The sequence below is a fragment of the Xenopus laevis genome, chromosome 5S (assembly GCF_017654675.1).
Source record: "Xenopus laevis strain J_2021 chromosome 5S, Xenopus_laevis_v10.1, whole genome shotgun sequence".
NCBI classification, from domain to species: Eukaryota; Metazoa; Chordata; class Amphibia; order Anura; family Pipidae; genus Xenopus; species Xenopus laevis.
Window position 1 is genome coordinate 57030529 of NC_054380.1, and position 19142 is coordinate 57049670.

Here is a 19142-nt window from a genome sequence, read left to right on the forward strand (position 1 = left end):
GTTTTGCTATAGTTTATACAGGACCAGTGGCCAGCCTAATGTTGTATCTCCCATCATTCCCATTTAGGTGATCCCAGTGGTCGCCAATAAAAGGAAAACCATTTTAGGTTGTTTTAACCTTAAAAGCAAGCAAGTTGCAAGTAAAATTAAGTCCAACATCTTAATTTAATGTTCATCCCTCTGGTGTTTCAGTCTGGCAGCTCAGTAATCCAGGTGCACATTCTGAACTGTTACAACATTTATTGATACATTTCTAGGGTCGGACTGGCCGGGCCAGACCCCCTCTCCCAATATTCAGATTGTAGAAAAACTAAATTTGTTTCAGCTCTGCACGCTGAGCGACGCTGTTCGCGCATGTGCATGACACCTTTCATGCATGTGAGCCGAGCGGCGCCTTCAAGCAGGCGCGCCGTCACAGTAGTGGGGCCAGAGGGGGGCCCTGGACAGCAGTCCCAGTGGGCCCTGGACCCCAGTCTGACCCTGTACATTGCTCAGCAGTATCTATGGAATATTAGTAGCTATTGTATCAGTTATAACAGCTTGTGGGAGGGGCTTCCAGATATTAAAGGGTAACTTAACCCACTTGTTACTCACCACACGAAACTTGATGTAAAAATTAAACAGGAGATTTTTATTTACAGGACACAGAGGGTTCTTACATCATGCACACTTTACACACACTCCAGCACTGACTTCTTCAGACACATTCCGTTACAATTACTTCATAGTGGCCCGATACCTTCTGGGTGATATCCCTCCACTCTTCCAGGTTAGGACCTTTTCCATCCAATTCCTGTCCAGAGACCCAGGTGTCCTTCCTACCTTGTCCTAAACTTCCACTGATTCCCTCACTTACGGAGTACCCATAGGAAACTAATTCCACTTCCCTCCTTGATGGGGCCACAGCTGCCCTTACTAACTATCATCACTATCTCGTGCACCTAGTGCTCGATTTACTTAAGATCTTTCCTATTCTAACTTTTCCTATCTGTCAATGATGTCTCCACTCACCGACCAACTGATGTTTCTTCGGCCACGCCCTCCCATCAAGACAGCTCATCTTGGGCGGGGCACCTGCTTTTATAGCCCTTCTGTGTCCTAAGAAATAACACTTAAACTAAACTAAAAATCTACTGTCTACTGGTGGTGATTTACACAAATTACACCCAACAATTTTAAACACACATACATTTTACATACATGCACATTTTTGTCACTCAAAAAGATAACATTTCACTCACATAACACTCTCATCACTTTACACCCAAGCTGCCTTTAATAAAACTCGGGGATTCAGTTAAGCAGTAGTGATGTGCTTGGCCCTAACTTCCAGGTTCCTTTTATAGACCTGCGCAGGGAAGCAGGTGCGCGGCCATAAAACCGGAATCTGGAAGTCGGCTGTGTAAGGTGGCGGGTGGGGAGAGCAGGAAGAAGAGCTCGACCCAGACCACCCGCAAATGGGGGTTTGAGGTTGGCCTAAACCCGACTGACCCGCGGTAAACCCACAGGTCCCGCAGGTATTGGGCCGGCCCGCACATCACTAGTTAGCAGGGTCAAAGATAAGAAATATATCAACTTATGTATCAATTTAGAACTGTTTACAGAGTTGCTCAACCCCCCAGCTGCTTTAGACATAAGAAGGTCAAAAAGGAACTACACTTCAATATTAGAAAAACATAGAAAATAGCAAGCAACTGAAAAGTCTTTCTGATAAACTATCTGAAACCAACTGAACTGAGATGCTGAAAAGTGTTTAAAGGGTGGTTCACCTTTAAGGCAACTGGTTTTGATTTTCAATAGTCTATAGTATTTGCCGTTTTCTTCTGACTCTTTCGAGCTTTCAAATGGGGGTCTCTGACATCATCAGTAGCGTTCCTAGAGGGGGGCGGGCCCTGGTGCGTGACGCGCAGCCGGGCCCCGCCCCCCTCCGTAGGGCCCACATTTTCAGTGGCGTGTGGGCTGCCAGGGGGCCCTGAGGGGGTGAGGGCCCTGGCCCGCTCGCACCCCTGCTCCCCACGGTAGTTCTGCCACTGGACATCTAAATAACGAATGCTCTGGAAGGCTATGCATTTATTGTTGTTGCTACTTTTTATTACTCATCTTTCTATTTAGGCCCTCTGATATTTATGTTCCAGTTTTTAATTCAAATCAATGCATAGTTGCTGGAGTAATTTGCAAACTGAAGAGCTGCTAAAAAACTCAAAAAACACAAATAATAACAAATGAAAACCAGTTGCAAATTGTCTCCGAATATCACTCCCTACAATTTACTAAAAGTTAATCTAAAGATGAATAACTCCGAGGGGCGTGGCTAGCCGTACAACCAGCAGCACGCAGGCTTAGGGTGCTCCTGGGCCCTTTGTGCTTTTCTTAGGCCATCTAGGCAGATAACAGGTTTCACGCGGACCCTGCCGCCTCTGCCACAGTTCCGCCAGAGCCCTTGACCTGCATACCTGCAAAAAACGGCTTCCTGGGACTCGGCGCGGTCACTCTGCAACTGCGGCCTACAGCCGCGACGCAAGCCGGGGCCTCGCGTACCTGTTGGCCTGACGGCGCGCCTGACCGGAACACGCGCGGGCTTTCCTGGAGGACGCCCAGCTGGAAGGGGCAAAGCCAGGTAAAGGAAGAAGAGGGCTTCCATACACCTCCTGCACAAGGCGTACATAAGCCTATACCCCAGGAGCATCTGCCCTCTCCCTCCCCAGCAACTAGGGGAAGCTGGGCAGGAGCCGCAGGCGCACCGCTTGTACCTACTTAGCCATCCACGACTTTTGGGCCCTGCCTGCGCGCCTCACACAACCCACACCATAGCCACTTCCTAGAGAGAGGCCCTGGGAGTCCCTGATGCCAATAGCATATTGTGGTGCACCCTGCAGAACATACCTCCACCGCACCTGTAACTACTGCGACAGCAGGAAGGTCAATAAAATCCTCATTTCACTGTGATTCCCAGAGGTGCTGAAAGGACCCTCCAGTGACTCGCTGTAAGTGTGTGACCACTGGAGACCCTGAGGATACCCTATAATCCACACTAAATCTTGCTTTGTAACCTTAATGGATCCCAGCTCATGCACTTTTCCCTCAGCACCCCTTCATTGCTGTTGACACAGCTGGACACTGTATTCTCTCTAACAAAGTGACCTGTCTACGCTGCAGCTCTCTATCTATTATTCAGCAAAATATCAACCCAATAGTGCTGCTAACACAGTGTGCATTTCTGACACTGCACATCCACACAAATCTGTTTGACATAAAGTTTACATGCCAGACTAGAACGATGTGCTTCTGAGGGCTCCGTGGTGCTATTGATCCTGAGGATATACTAACCAGCTAATCAGCTGTAAATTTGAATTTGCTCAGCATTGCCTAACGCACACCTATTATGCGCAGTACTAGAGCACCGAAAAAGCCAAGTGAAACAATGCAGAAGATGGACCAGTTTGTAAGACGGCCTGGTCATGATGCTGCTGCACCTCCTTCTCCTTCTTCAGCACCGAATGAAGACGCTCCGGAGGCGGCATTTGCGCCAATCCTCGCTGCGATAGCAACCTGCCAAACAACGCTTACCACACACATAGAGGAGGTTAAGGTAGACCTTTCTCTGATCAAGGTGGATTTGCAGGCAGTTAGAGAGCGCACAACAGCGGTAGAAGCCAGGGTTAGTGCCGTGGAAGACATGTGTGCACCAATTCCAGCGCAAATTACCGAACTGCAGCAACAACTAAAGCAACAGGCTTCCCTCTTAGACGACTATGAAAATCGTCAACGCCGCAACAATGTACGAGTGGTGGGGCTCCCGGAGGGAGCGGAAGGGAATTCACCCACTGATTTCGCTGAAAGATGGCTTAAACATCTTCTGCCTAATGCACCCTTTACCACACATTACACAGTGGAGCGAGCACATCGGGTGCCAGGACGCCCTAGGCCTCCGGGGGCTCCACCGCGCTCCTTTTTGATCAGGTTACTTCACTTTCGTGACAGGGATGCAGCTCTCTCGGAAGCAAGGGCAAGAGGCCAGCTGGTGTATGAAGGGGCCAACATATCACTGTACCCCGACTATTCAACTTTTCTGCAAAAGCAGCGCAGCACCTTCACTGGCGTTAAAAGGCAGCTGCGCGACTTAAAGTTGGTTTACGCCATGTTGTACCCGGCTAAACTCAAAGTCGTGGACGCAAACAAAACCCACTTCTTCAGCACACCTGAAGAGGCCCTGAGCTGGATTGAAGCAAGACCTGGGAGAAGTCCCAGACCATAATCGTTTTTATAGAGACTCTTTGGCAGTTACATATCCTATCCTCAATACTTTCAGTTTAATTGCACCGCCTGAGAAAGAGTAAAGTCGAATACACGTACTTTTGGCTGTAATCCCTCTTACATGATGGTACTATCTGTGTCCGTCTTCCACCTATGTGAATCTCCGCGGAGCTACTAATACTCCCGTTTAGGTTGGGCAATATGAACAATAAAATCACTGCACAGAGAATCTTTAGGCGCCAACCACATTGCTCTTAACAGGTTACCTAGGAACAGGAGGCCGCTGCCTGCCATCTTTTTAGGCACTAATCTCTGATTTGGGATTTACAAGACATCTCGCATGGTGCATCTCGTCGCTTTTACCTTTGGATTACAAGATAACTTTTTGCTCTGAGGGTCACTTATTTCAACATGCCGTTAACTCATGACCTATCACCACGGAAGCTCCTCAACCACAACAAGATTTGGATCTAGCTTGTTGAGGGCAACCAAAGTCCCCAGTTGATATTATGTTTGGGGTACTAAGCCCGCCAGACTGTGAGGGTTGGGCAGGGTGGGGGGTAGTTGGGCGGGGGTTTGATTTTTATGTAAGTTGTTTTAACTATGTCTTTTCTGCCTTATTTCTGTCTTTTCTTCCTTCTTTCCTCCCTCTCCCTGGCTGGATAAATATGTGGGCGCATGACGGGCTGAAGAGTCGCAGGGTGTCCGGAAACCAGACACTTACTCGTCATAGCGTGAGTAAACATCCCTTCCACACAACGCCTAATGGCTATAGTCAAGTTAGTGTCTTGGAATGTTAGGGGCCTCAATGACAAGGTGAAACGGGCATTAGTGTTTAACTATGTAAAATCTTACACCCCTCATATTCTCCTGCTCCTGGAGACCCACTTAGTTGGGCGACGGGTCTTAGCTCTTCGAAAACCATGGGTTGCATACACTCACCACACTACATACTCAACGTATGCTAGGGGCACCTCGGTCTTGGTTAGGAAAGGTTTCCCATTTGACCTTATTGAGGTGCGTTCGGACAGGGCAGGCAGATATCAAATTCTGGCGTGCACTATAGCTGGATATCCTCTGCTTATAGTGAATATTTACATTCCCCCCCCATTCACAGAAACCATACTTCATGATCTAAATCAGATACTTCTACAGATGCCCCCCGCCCCGTTGTGTATCATGGGTGACTTTAACAACTGTTGTAACCCAATGTTAGACAGATTGTCCTCCCCTACAGTGACTACCTCTAAACTTGCAGATTGGGCCCAGGCATACAATCTGACTGATGTGTGGCGCTGGAAATATCCGGAGTGTAGGGAATTCTCCTGCTATTCTACTACGTATCAGTCGTTATCTAGGATAGATTTGGCACTAGTTACCTCGGATCTCCTCCCCAAAGTTAGAGAGATTAAATATTTGCCACGTGGAATCTCAGACCATGCCCCTTTGCTCCTTTCATTAGATCTTCTCTCCGACCCCGTACACAAAACTTGGCGGCTCAGTCCATACTGGCTGAAGGTCCCTAGCGTTGTCGAGGAGTCCACTGGTTCTATCACGCAATATTGGAGTATAAATCATGGCTCAGCGGCTCCTTCGACTACCTGGGAAGCATTTAAGGCAGTATCAAGGGGCTCCCTGATGGCAGCAGTTGCCAGAGCTAGGAATACCTCTAAGGTCACTCTACAACTCCTGGAGTCACAGGTTACCCAATCTGAAAAAGAGTACATTGACAATCCCACGCCACAAACACATGGGGAATTTGCAGCTGCTCTTAGGCGTCTAAATTTGCATAGAGTAGAACTAACAAAGAAACAACTCTTACATGCAGCCAGCAATACATTTGCTTATGGTGACAAAAATGGTAAACCTCTAGCTTTCCTAGCTAATCCTCCTAATGGTACCTCCGCTGTCCCCAGAATTCTCTCTTCCACAGGAGAAATGTTAACCTCCCCTTCTGAGATAGCCTTGGAATTCAGTAAATTTTACTCCTCTCTATACACCTCTACTGCGCATTACTCTAATGCTGACCTTCATGATTATCTTAATGAGATTCCCATCCCGAAAATTTCGTCTCAGCAAGCGCGGTACATGGATTCCCCAGTATCTCCATATGAGATTGCAGAAGCCATTTTATCTTTCCCCTCTGGCAAATCCCCAGGCCCCGATGGTTTTGTTATAGAATGGTACCGTATACATATACGTGAGATAGTGCCTAAATTGCATGAAACCCTGATGTATGCCTTTGAGAATTTCTCCTTACCCAAAACATTCTCGGATGCAACGATTGTGGTCATCCCCAAACCAGGGAAAGACCCCACACTGTGTTCCTCTTATAGACCAATCTCATTGCTCAACATGGAAATTAAAATTCTCGCTAAAATCTTAGCTAAGCGTCTAGTCAAGGTCGTGTCTACTGTGGTGGAACCAGATCAGACTGGTTTCATGCCTTCTAAATCTACAAGTTTCAACCTGAGACGGTTATTCCTTAATTTACAACTCAAACATGAAAATCTGGGCTCCAGGCTAGTGGTTTCATTAGACACAGCTAAGGCATTTGACTCAGTGGAATGGCCATATCTGTGGGAGGTACTGATTAGAATGGGGTTTGGTCCTTCTTTCACAAAGTGGCTTAAGCTGATGTATAGCGAACCAAGGGCATCCATCAGGGTTAACGGCATTGCTTCATCACCATTTCACCTTACAAGAGGTACTCGCCAAGGGTGCCCCCTCTCCCCGCTGATTTTCGCGTTGGCTATTGAACCCATGGCCATAGCAATTAGGAATTCCCCAAGAGTAAAGGGACTCATATACAAAACAATTGAGGAGAAGATCTCCTTATATGCGGACGATACGCTGCTATATTTGGCAGACCCACACGATTCACTCACCACTGTTCTCAGTATTGTTAAGAGATTTGGCAGGTTCTCGGGCCTCCAAATTAATTGGGATAAGTCCATAATCTTTCCCCTTGACGGACAACTCCCGGCAGAGTTGGACTCGGACTGCAGTCTTAAAGTGACAGATAATTTTAAGTACCTAGGGATAACGATACACAAAGACCCAACGCTATTTTTACAGCATAATTTATACACCTTACATCGCCAATTTAAGGACACACTTGCACACTGGGCTAAGCTTCCTCTCACGCTAATAGGCAGAATAAACATTTGTAAACTGATTTATCTTCCTAAATTTTTGTATATACTAAGTAATACCCCCTGCCACATACCTAAGAAAGTCCTACATGACATAGACCGCACGCAATCTGGATTCATTTGGGGTAATAAAACTCCCACTTTGTCCAGAGTCACTCTCAATGCCCCGCAAGACCAACTGGGATTGACCTCTCCCAATTATGAGCTGTACTACCTTGCCTCCCAGGCTTCCCATGCAGCCAGTTGGAAAGTGTTTGACGCAGACAACCCAGCATCCATAATAGAGGCACTATTTCTCACTTCTGTGGAAAGCCTGCATAATGCTTTATATAGAACTCATAAAGATATTGGCCCTTTACTACCTGTTATGGATGCCACTAAGAGAGCCTGGGACGCAATGGTGCAGCTCACTAAGGCTAACACCTCCCTTTCTCCGGACGCACCTTTATGGGGCAACAGTAATTACTCACACTTAGCTGCATTCTTAGAAGTGGGAACTTGGACTAAGTTGGGCCTAAAGAGGTTGTCCCAAGTATACACTGATGGGAGTCTTCACACACTGGCTACATTTCGTCAGACTCTCTCTCTACCTGATTTATCCGAATTCAGATACAACCAAATCAGCCATCTTTGCTCAACACAATTTCCAACTCCTCCTCTTCAACTACAGTACACGGAATTAGAAGAATTAGTATCTCAGCCCACTAAGATAAAACTCCTCTCCAATACCTACAAACACTTAATTTCCAATAGATATGATCCCCGACCCAGAGTGAAATATAAGTGGGAGAGTAGCGGGGTTATTGTGGACCCGGATGATTGGGAAGAAATCATAGACAATCTTTATATTCCTTTGGTGAGTGTTAGAGATAAACTTATACAATTCCGGATCATTCACCAAACATACCTCACTCCGCAGAAACTGTATAATATGGGGAGAGTGGCTTCACCCGGCTGTCCAAGATGTGGTGCTTCTGTTGCCAATTTTATGCATTTAATATGGGATTGTCCAGTGATACTCCGATATTGGAGGGCAATTGTGAACTTTATGGCTACTGAACTGGAACTTCCCCAAATACTTAGCCCTGCTACCTGTCTTCTGGGTCTCCTGGACTCCGTGATACCCAGAGTAAATACTAGATGTCTGATGAGGCTGCTCCTCTTCTACGCAAAAAAAGTGGTTGCCCTGCACTGGATGGGCCCAATGCCACCGACATTGAGTAGGTGGATTGGACTAATCAATTCACAATTGGAACTGTACAAACTCACGTATTTAGCCCGAGGATGCCCAAAGAAGTTTGACAGTATATGGAAACCTTGGCTCGAGTCGCCAGCCACATCAACTAACCAATGAACATCAATTTCCAGCCATACTTCCCCCCCTTCCCCCCTCTTTCCTTTTCTATCTAGCTTCTCTTCCCTCTCTCTTCTTTAAGTTGTAAAATTCAATAAAAATTAATCTTTAAAAAAAAAGATGAATAACTCCTTTAACAAATCAGATGAAAGTGAGTATAGGTGGCCAGACCAAGGATAACTTTCACACAGTTGGCCAGCTTTAATATATTGCAATACAGTATATCGACAAACAATCCCTGTTTTTTTTTTTAAAGGGGAAGGCATTTGTTAGTAGTTAAATACACAAAATGTCTCAATATCAGTTAATATATTGATAATGGGTTGAGCCTCTATTGTCTTTCTCTGTATGAATTTTGTAGTTGCAGCCTCATTGGACCCCGCCTTATGGTTTAAAAAAAAGTAGAGAGCACAACTTTCATTCTTTGTCCGTCTGACTTTCTTTAGCATTAACAAGATAAGAGTATGAAAGTCAGCCATATACTCCATTACTTTGGATTTTAACCTAAAGTATCTTCATAAGAAAGAATAGGTGGCTTCACATAAATGCTTTAGGGGTGGTTCACCTTTAAGTTAACTTTTAGTATGTTATAGAATGGCCAATTCTAAGCAACCTTTCAATTGGTCTTTTTAGAGTTTTTGAGTTATTTGCCTTTGTCTTCTGACTCTTTCCAGATTTCAAATGGGGGTCAAATAAGGATACAAATTTGTTGTTATTGCTACTTTTTATTACTCATCTTTCTATTCAGGCCTCTCCTACTCATATTCTAGATTCAATTCTTAAAAAAACGTGATCATTTCATGAGATTATTATTGTAATATATATATATGAGATGATGATGAGGCATTTTGATGTTTATTATTCCTTTTCATAAAGGGATAAAATGTTCAGATTTAAACAATGTTGCAGACACACATAATAAAGATGTTATGTTTACCTACATAGCATCTGTGGGTAGAAAAGCACAGTTGTTTGCAATAAAACCTGACAGACTAGTTTTTTTTTCTTGTCTGTTTTTCATTTTACGCAAGTCTGAATTCCTGTTAGAATCCCTCCCATTTTGTGCACACTGCAAACATGGACGCTGTTCAGAATGTCCTGAAGTTTTTCACTGACAATAAGTCGGCCATCGGTTATGGATTTATGACTCTTATGACCATCGGGGGACAGAGGTTGTTTTCTTTAGTTGCCTTCAAGTGCCCCTGCAGTCACCTAAACTTTATCTATGGGTCTGCATTCTTATTAGGCCCGGCAATTATTTTTTTTATTATTGGTTACTTTTTGAACAGTAGGACATGGAAATTATTTACAGGATGCTGTGTCAACCCAAAGCAATTGTTACCCAGAAGAAACCCCTGCTACTGTCTTCGTATTTTTATTCAGATCACTCTAAATGCCTTGATTCTTCCTGTCATGTGGATATCTGTAGCTCTGCTCAATGGAACATTTTATACCTGTGCTGTGAGTGGGTGGCAGGATCTGGAGAATGGGCACTTTTTGTGCAAAAACAAGTCAAAGCACTGCTTCGATGAGATATTTAAGCTGAGCTGTGACAAGGCATCCATGCCTCCTGCTGAGTCAGAAGAAATCTTGGCACTGCTGAATGCACAGTCTCAGGTACTGTATGAGCATGAATCAAAAATGCTATAATAATAATAGTCACTGTGCAAATATATTAACTTTATATTCTGTATGTACATGCTGCGCCATAGCTCACTGTTTACCTTTTGCTGAACCTAAATACCTTACACTTATTACATGTATAAGTGTTTCCATAATTACAGTGTAATTGTGTTTGTTTGCAAGATAACAGAGCATGAGCTGAAAGGCAAATGTCATTTTGCACCAGAAAGTGGTCAATTTAGTTTCCTGCTAGGAATCATGCCAGCTCTCACCCATTTAAAGGTGTGGACTGGATGGCTTTTAATATAAAAGCAGTGCAGCCTATATCAATACTGGTGTAGCAATACAAGCAAGCCTGAAGATTTAACACAAAGCAGCGTTATTTTTAATATACAAACTGGATATATTTATGCAGCAAAATATGTATAATCAAACAGAAAGCAAAAGAGTACATTTGTTTATGGATGTTTTATGTAGCCCTGAAGCTCATGGCCTACAGCAGTCTTAGAAGGATGGTTGTGTGAAACCGCTGCTACATGCATTTATAAAAACTGTAATAATGTATAATAAATATTTGTAGATATTCATTTGCCAGCACGCCATATCTTACAGTAGCTGCTTTGAAAGCTTCCTGAATAATCAAAACAACAGAAATAATTGTATGCTATTTGTCTGTTTCTCCCAAGGGCTAATGTGTCAGATAGCATGCACCCTTGGGCCAGTGTATGGCCACTTTTACTTTCTTACTTGTATACTTAATAACAGATTTCAATGGGTGCTAGGAGGCTTTTCAACAGGCCCAGATTTCATCACCTGTACAAAGATGTATGAGTCCGTAAGTGACAGGTATAGACAACAATATGCAGTATTTTGACTTGTATTGTCTTGTGTTCCAAAAGCTGCATAGATTCAATGGTGTTACCAGGGGTGATCCTGGCCCCTCCGTCGCCTGAGGCAGCAGCAGTTGCTGCCCCCCCCTCACCCGTGTGCTTACCTTTTTGCGCCTGTGGGGTCCAGGGGGTCCATGAGGGGAGCAGAGAGGGCCAGTACACTAGTGCAGAGAGTCAAACTGCGCACTATGCACTCGAAGAGCAGAATTACCAGGAGCGGCATTTTTGCTGCTCCTGGTACCCAGTGGGGCGCTGCCGCCTGAGGCGACAGCCTCAACTTGCCTCATTGCCAAGCGCCCCTGGGTGTTACTTTATCTTACAAAGCCATAGCAATAATAAATGTTAAGCAAAAGCATGATATTAGGAGTTCCAATGTTGTTATTGACCCCCAATAATGTTCTGGAAGTTAACCACTATAAAAATGTGCTTTTAATAATTTGTGGCAATACATGCTATTTTGCAGCACCATATGTGGCACAATATAACTAAGGCAAACACATGCAAGTGCTGTAGCAAATAAAAGAATGAAACCGAAAACTTAAAACAAAACATTATTGGTTTTTAATGGGGAGATTAGCGTGTAGCAGTGCAGTGACAATTACACTCATGATTTCATTATTTCTGGTCCTTCAATATTATACTGGGCTATTCTTGCTCTTATTTATTGTTAGAGTAACGACAGCGACTCTGAATCCTTTCTTGACTATATAACTCTTTGGACCAAATTCAGCAATATCTATGCAATTACATGGAAGAAAAAAGTCCAAATTGAGGGTTTTTGTCAAGGTTTCGCGTGAATCACTGCAATAACAAATGTTAATAATTGTCCCCTTTGTGAGGGAGAAATTCTTTGTTGCACTTGCCAAATCTCATAAACACTGCAGTTATTTTCAGTTAATTGATCTCTTTGTTTTCTTGCTCTTTAAATGTACCCCTTTTTCTTCTAGGTCCTTGGCTGGTGCCTCATACTGATATCAGCTGGTATCTCTCTTTTATCTACCTGCTATTTTAACTGCCGGTCTAAAGTAAGCTCACTACAGATGAAGTTCTGGAGAATCTACATTGAAAAGGAAAAAGAGAAATTTGACGAGTTGGCACTAGAATATGCCACCAAGCTGGCTGAGAGGAATCTAAGAAGCTTCTTTGAGAACAAAGATCCAGATCCCTTTGAGATGCCCAGCAACCAGGCATGGAAGGAAGTTTCCTCTTTATATTCGTTCAACAAAGAATACCAGTATTACAGTACTGTTCACAGATTTGTTGAGCATGGCATAAATGACAATGTAAATGGACATGGAATGGTTGACTTTGTGGATGGACATTAAACTGTGTAACAATTATTTCGAACTTCAGCCACAAGATACAGAAAGCAACCAATCAACTGTCAACAAGCATACAAATAGTGAAAACGTAATGTACATTTACATAATGTGGCCTTATGGATTCATCATTTGCTACAAAGGTGTTAGCAGCAAATATTTCCAGTTTACGAAAAATGGATGAGGATTTCACTCTAATCCAAATCAAGGCAACTCATTAACAATCAGACTTAAAGACATTTAATGAGACCAAGCCCACCAGCTTTGTTAGGTAACTGCAAAAAAGGGCAGCAGGATCTTCAGTCTCGTCACATAATGTTTCTGACTCCCTGACAGTGATTGCTCAGCAGGAGCATGTGCAGAATCTGGCACTAGCTCCCATAGTGGATGCTCCTGGTCAGTGATCTCAGGCAAGGAGACAGAAACATTATGATATAACATGATACATAGTCATATGTAGCTAAAATTGATGTCCAGGAGAATTAATTAATAGACATTGATGTGGTTGTAAAAAAGGTTTAGTTCTCCTTTAGGACAATGCCCATATGTTTGTTTAATAATATAAACCAATATAGCATTACCTTGGCAATAACGTCCACTGTCTCATTGTAACTTCTGCATTTTTTTATTCCAGTGTTTGCCAAAAAGTCTTCTATTAGTCTAATTCCAATGTTGTATCCCCTTTAAATTGTAAAAAGTAAATGTTAAATAGCAAAAAGAGACTGCATAGAAGATTTTCAAACTGAGTAGTGCAAAGCAATTGCAAAGAATAACACGTTGATTCCTTGTCTAGTTACACCTTTTACCATTTTTCAGTCTTTGTGCACTGGCAGACAGGACCAAGGCTCATCTGACTAAGAATGTACTGTACAGGTCCAGAGTCAGACTTTCATTCAAGTGTACTGAGTGGGTAATTCAGAATGTTTGCCCCCCCTGGCACTAAACGACTAATCTAGGTGGAAAAACATTTTAAATCATCCAGCATTCCAGTGCCCATAAATATACACAAACTATGTGCACTTTAAAAACAAGATAGATTTCGTCACAGGATTATGCTTCATGTTATGCTGTTAACTTGTGTATTATGAAAACAACATATGTATGTACCCATGACAGCATCTCTTTATTAATCTGAACCATATGTGCCCCTTTCTACTGCTACAAGTTTGTCTGGCTATAATAGAACACAACTAAGAAACCTCTCATAATCACTATTCATTTTAGTGAATTCCATAACTTTTAGTTATATATAGCGTTTAGCTGGCCATACATGAGATGCTACACAAACATATTTAACTTTTAAGATGCCACTTTATATCAATTTGTAAAGTTTTAATTTTGATACCCACTCATGGGAATGTTAGGTTCACTCAACTTGTATAAAAGTTTGTCAGTGCGAATAAGGTTGATTTTAATTTTTATATTGTGTATTGTACAGTTACAGTAAAATGAATGCCAGACATACAAGCCGAACAAAAGTGTTTTTCCTATTTAAAAGGCAAAGTAAAACCAGAAAATAAAAATTCTCTATATGCATTAAGATGCAGCATTCCTTTAGATTGCACTTTTCTAAAACTGCAATGGTGGTCACTGATGAGCAATGGAATGAAATGAACTGGAGCAATGGAATGCATCAGAAAGAGGTTTGTCTTAAACTGCATTCATCCATGCTTTTCATGGGTGGCATGTGGGCACCTAGAATGCCCCTAGCTTGTGTGTCATTAAGAACACAAAAAATGGGTGGCTTCGCTAAGTATTAAATATAGGTCTCACATCTGTGTCCATGTGAGCTGTGCTCTGCACCTTGTGCTGGATTTTTTATTTAGAACAAAATGCAGCTTGCACTTTTAGATGGGAGTGGCAAAATGCCAAAGACATTTGAATGATAACAGTCCATCTGCCTCGAAGAAAACATTTTACATACAGATGACAGTGACAGATGGTGCTTTAATTTTTGTGCATGCGTGTTCCTTTCATTGCCAGAATAACAACACCTTTTTTTACTAACAAGCATCCAACTGATTTGGTAAAGCAAATCACTCTGCTGACATTGCCATGGGATTCTTTAAATGTGCAATATTATATGATTGAAGTTGAATAATTTAAACCCGTTTAGAGCAGTGTTTGATGTGAGGCCCATTTGCAAATCTGGCATAGCTGTTCCAAATGGATATGAATCAATATCAGTCACAATGCATGTTTATTGATCAACAAAGCTTAAAATCAGTAGTTTTGGTAAAAATTAAGTAGTCTGAAGTAGAAGTGTACTCTTCCTCAAGACAGAAAATAGTAAATCTAGGCATGCACTTACATTGAATCCAGGTTTTTATTCACATCTTCATCTCGCTCATAATCTTTGCAGAGCTGTGCAACTAATGCACCATATGAGAGAACAAAGAGATCTCTGTTCTGAAATAAAAATAGATTATATTAGTCTTGCAGGATAAAGGCTTTTAAATATAAAATAGAATAGACATGGGGGCAAATTTACTAAAGGGCGAAGTGCAACTTCGCTACCCTTTGCCTCCCTGGGTGCAACTTTGGATTTTAGTGAATTTGAGCAGCCCTGGTGAAACTACGCCTGGTGAAGTGCGGCAAAGACAACGCTGGCGCAACTTCGGAGATAAGTAAATTTGCCCCATGGTATTTGAGGGCACTAGTGATGGGCGAATAAATTTGCCAGATATGGATTTGCCGCCTTTGAATAAATTAGAAACGGCAGCTAAAATTCGTCTGCGAAATATTTGTTGCAACAAAAAAAATTTGCAGGTGCATGCATAAAAATTGTTCACGTCAAAATTATTCGGACGCCCATTGACTTTAATGCGTTTGGACAAAACAGTTGCACATATAAATAATTTTGAAGCCCATTTACTTCAATGCGTTTCGAAAAATTTTCGGCAAAGTGAAACGGGACAGATTTGCCCATCACTAGTTATCAGTAGCTGGGAAGTACAATTTCTCAAAAAGGCACTACTAAGCTTTTCCAAGCAATAATCGCTAGTTAAGAAAGTGTACCAGGCGATTCATTGTCACACTTTTTCATTAAAAGCATCAAGAAAACTGACAGTCCAGTTTGGCCTAGTCTGACTTAATTCCCCCGACATGATGCTCTGACTGCTATTAAATCAAATAAGTGGAAAGAAGCCCCTAGAATAAAATGTGGCCTATAACAGGATTAGGGTTCTTTGATTGTCTGGTAGCACTGTAAAAAAACAGTGCTCCATTTAACTCATGAAATTAGTACAGATATAGGAAAGTGTCAAACCCACAATTTAGAAACTACTGTCCTGTAAGTATAATGTATAAAGTTAAACTAAAATATGTCATGAAACTGAAAGGCAACAGTATTGCCTGAATACTGTTGTAATGCAATGCAGTAATGACATCAAATGACACATGCATTGCATTATTTTGTAGCTATTTCTATAAATAATTCATCTACACTTCCTACATCTCTGGGGTAATTACATCCTGGAACACCGGTCTAAAGTTCCAAGTAAGATCCAAACGTCCAAGTTTGATTGGACCATATTGCAGGAGGACGCGATTAGTTAAGCTGCTTGACTCGATCTGATGCCCACAGTACAGTACAACCCCATTTAAAGTTTTTTAGAGGATCAGAAAAAAAAGGTGTAAAATCAGGGAAACTCTAAATTTGTGAAATGTATTATGCTGAGGAACTAAAAATATTATGTTAAATGAGAAAAAACTTCAAAGAAGGAGATTAAATTGAGGTTTCACTGTACATTATTTTTCTCTGTTCTGAAAACTATGTTTGGGTGGAAGGTCCCTTTAAGAAAAAATGTCAGTGCTCATGAAAAAAGTTAATACATAAATATTTTGGACCATATTTGCATATTCACAATACAGAATTCAGCAGGAGGACGCAATTAGTTAAGCTGCTTGACTCGATCTGATGCCCATTAGTGGATAAATCCACACAATCTTCTGACTGCAGTCCAAGTTGTGAATGCAGAGGATTTCTTATATTCGTTTGCATTAATTATATGGTCACGCTGTCATTGCACCCCCACCAATGTTTTAAAATTGTTTAGTGGTGAGCACAGAGATACAGAGATATAAGTAGGCCAGCTAGCTGACCAGCTTAGGCTCCATCGCGGAGGAAGGAAAGGGTTAGGACTTCAGCAGTAGAAAATATTTAGAAACATAGTTTAGGGGGCACAAGGGCTAGGTCCTTGATCTTCGTAAAGCGCTACCCTTTGACGTGTGCTTTATCATGTGCCAGAAACATAGGTATCCTCTAAGTAAAGAAGAGTCTGAGGAAGAAGGGCAGTGGAAGCAGCTAAACATTCTTTGGAACTATGGAACTGTTTTAATGACAACACCTATGGTCTGGTGTGAAGCATATGCAGATAAATCTGTTTCTGAGTTCATGTGCAAAAGTGGTGTGGGTATCCAATTTATTGACAGAGTGTTAAGACAAATATCTTCCAGTAAAGGAGGTGTGAGCTAAATTACTGATTCACCCTTATACTACAAAGTTATTACAACCTCATGTGGCACGCCATTATAACTGGTCATATATGCATTAAGTCAAAAGTGCCTTATTGGACAAACTCTGAACATTGCTAGGTGGACTTTGGTGGCTTTAGAAATGGTGACAGACATCCTGCAACTGTTCTTCATCAGATGGCTGTGAAATGCCACATGTGCCACAGTCCATAAAGGATTCCTTCAGCCAAATGCTGATTTTGCATAATGAAAGATACATTAAATATTTTCAATGGTTTTAACATTTTTTTGAAAATGTAATTGCTACTGAAAGTAATGTTTTTATTATTTATTGCATTTCACTGGGTCTGACTCACAATGTAACAGGAGCCAGTCCTCCTTCAGGAATGTAAATTAAATGAGAAATGCCATATTCTATGTATTTCCCTGGTAAGGCCTCATCTGGAGTATGCAGTGCAGTTTTGGACTCCAGTCCTTAAGAGGGATATAAATGAGCTGGAGAGAGTGCAGAGACGTGCAACTAAATTGGTTGGAGGGACGGAAGACTTAAATTATGAGGGTAGACTGTCAAGGTTGGGGTTGTTTTCTCTGGAAAAAAGGCGCTTGCGAGGGGACATGATTACACTTTACAAGTACATTAGAGGACATTATAGACAAATGGCAGGGGACCTTTTTACCCATAAAGAGGATCACCGTACCAGAGGCCACCCCTTTAGACTAGAAGAAAAGAACTTTCATTTGAAGCAACGTAGGGGGTTCTTCACAGTCAGGACAGTGAGGTTGTGGTATGCACTGCCGGGTGATGTTGTGATGGCTGATTCAGTTAATGCCTTTAAGAATGGCTTGGATGATTTTTTGGACAGACATAATATCAAAGGCTATTGTGATACTAAGCTCTATAGTTAGTATAGGTATGGGTAGATAGAATTTAATTAAAAGTAGGGAGGGGTGTATGAATGGATGCTGGGTTTTCATTTGGAGGGGTTGAACTTGATGGACTTTGTCTTTTTTCAACCCAATTTAACTATGTAACTATGTAACTTATTGCACCAGTTTACAGTTTCAGATCCTCAATTGCAGCAATGAACCAGAACTTCAAACTTGTCACAGGGGGTCAGCTGAGAGAATTTACGCATGCGTCCTGTCCGGCGCAGGCGCGGGCGCGCTAATGTGCGCCGGGGCGTGACGCCGGCGACGGGCGCGGGCGCGAAGGCACCGGCGGTGGTCGCTGGCGCAAGGACGCGGGCGGAAACGACTGTGATGGACGCGCTGGCGTCAGTTCCGCAACGCCAGCGCAAAGACGCCAGTTGGCGCCAAAATAACAATATTTAAACCAGATCCAGACTAAGATGCATTGCCTGGTTATTAGGTTGTTTGACTGAAACCCTAGCGTCTTATACTCCTGAATTCTTGTTACCGACCCTTGCCTGTACCTGGACTACGATTTCTTCTGCCTGTCTCGACTCTTCGGCCTGTCTCATCGTTTACGAATATCGCTGCCTGCCTTCTGACCTCGGACCTCCTGACCACGACTTTGCCTAATCCTTTTGAACTTCGCTTGATCGTCTCATTGGCTACTCTCCACAACCCTGCTCCCTGTTCCACTCCAGGTGGGTAGCGGTTGTGTGAGGCGCTTGTGGGTTCAATATCTACAGCTCCAGCTCCTTCTACGACTGGATTATACTGGTAAGCTTGACAGTATAACCAGGCCAGATGGATCCAGCTGAAGGAGCATCTCCGTTTGCTTTCCTGACCCAGCAGCTGTCTACCCTCACGCAAGCTGTTCGGGAGCTGCAAAGTGGCTACTCGCAGCTACAGGAGCACATTAGAACGCATCCGCCAGCTGTACTCCCTTCCACGGCTGCAGCAACTCCTCCTGCTCCAGCAGAAGTCCAGGTGATTACCTCGGAAATCTCGGAACCCAAGGTGGCCTTTCCGGAAAAATTCGCTGGTGACCGAAAGGTGTTCCGGAACTTCAGGAGCAACTGTAAGCTGCTGTTCTCACTCAAACCCCACACATACCCTACTGAGCAAACCCGGGTTGGGGTTATTATTTCTTTCCTCATGGGAG

The 19142-nt window shown here is 42.8% G+C and overlaps 2 protein-coding genes across 3 annotated transcripts in view; one reads left to right on the top strand and one right to left on the bottom strand.

Moving 5' to 3' along the window:
• trappc3l.S (trafficking protein particle complex subunit 3L S homeolog) overlaps positions 1–19142 on the bottom strand; it is a 73788-nt gene that overhangs the window by 35281 nt on the left and 19365 nt on the right. For both annotated transcript variants that reach the window (XM_041564599.1, XM_041564600.1), the window contains 2 exons: positions 14907–15004; positions 13177–13276 (listed from right to left, as the gene is read on the bottom strand). In XM_041564599.1, coding sequence (XP_041420533.1) covers positions 13177–13276; positions 14907–15004 — 198 coding nt within the window. The remainder of the gene's footprint in view (positions 1–13176; positions 13277–14906; positions 15005–19142) is intronic.
• calhm5.S (calcium homeostasis modulator family member 5 S homeolog) lies at positions 9493–14145 on the top strand. The gene is made up of 2 exons (XM_018265381.2): positions 9493–10380; positions 12224–14145. Exons 1-2 carry the CDS (start codon positions 9841–9843, stop codon positions 12599–12601), a joined length of 918 nt encoding a protein of 305 aa, XP_018120870.1. The 5' UTR covers positions 9493–9840; the 3' UTR covers positions 12602–14145.

Coding starts and splice junctions, on each gene's coding strand:
- calhm5.S (XM_018265381.2), top strand. CDS start 9,841: ATGGACGCTGTTCAGAATGTCCTGAAGTTTTTCACTGACAATAAGTCG. Junction 10,381..12,223: donor TGCTGAATGCACAGTCTCAG/GTACTGTATGAG, acceptor TTTTTCTTCTAG/GTCCTTGGCTGGTGCCTCAT.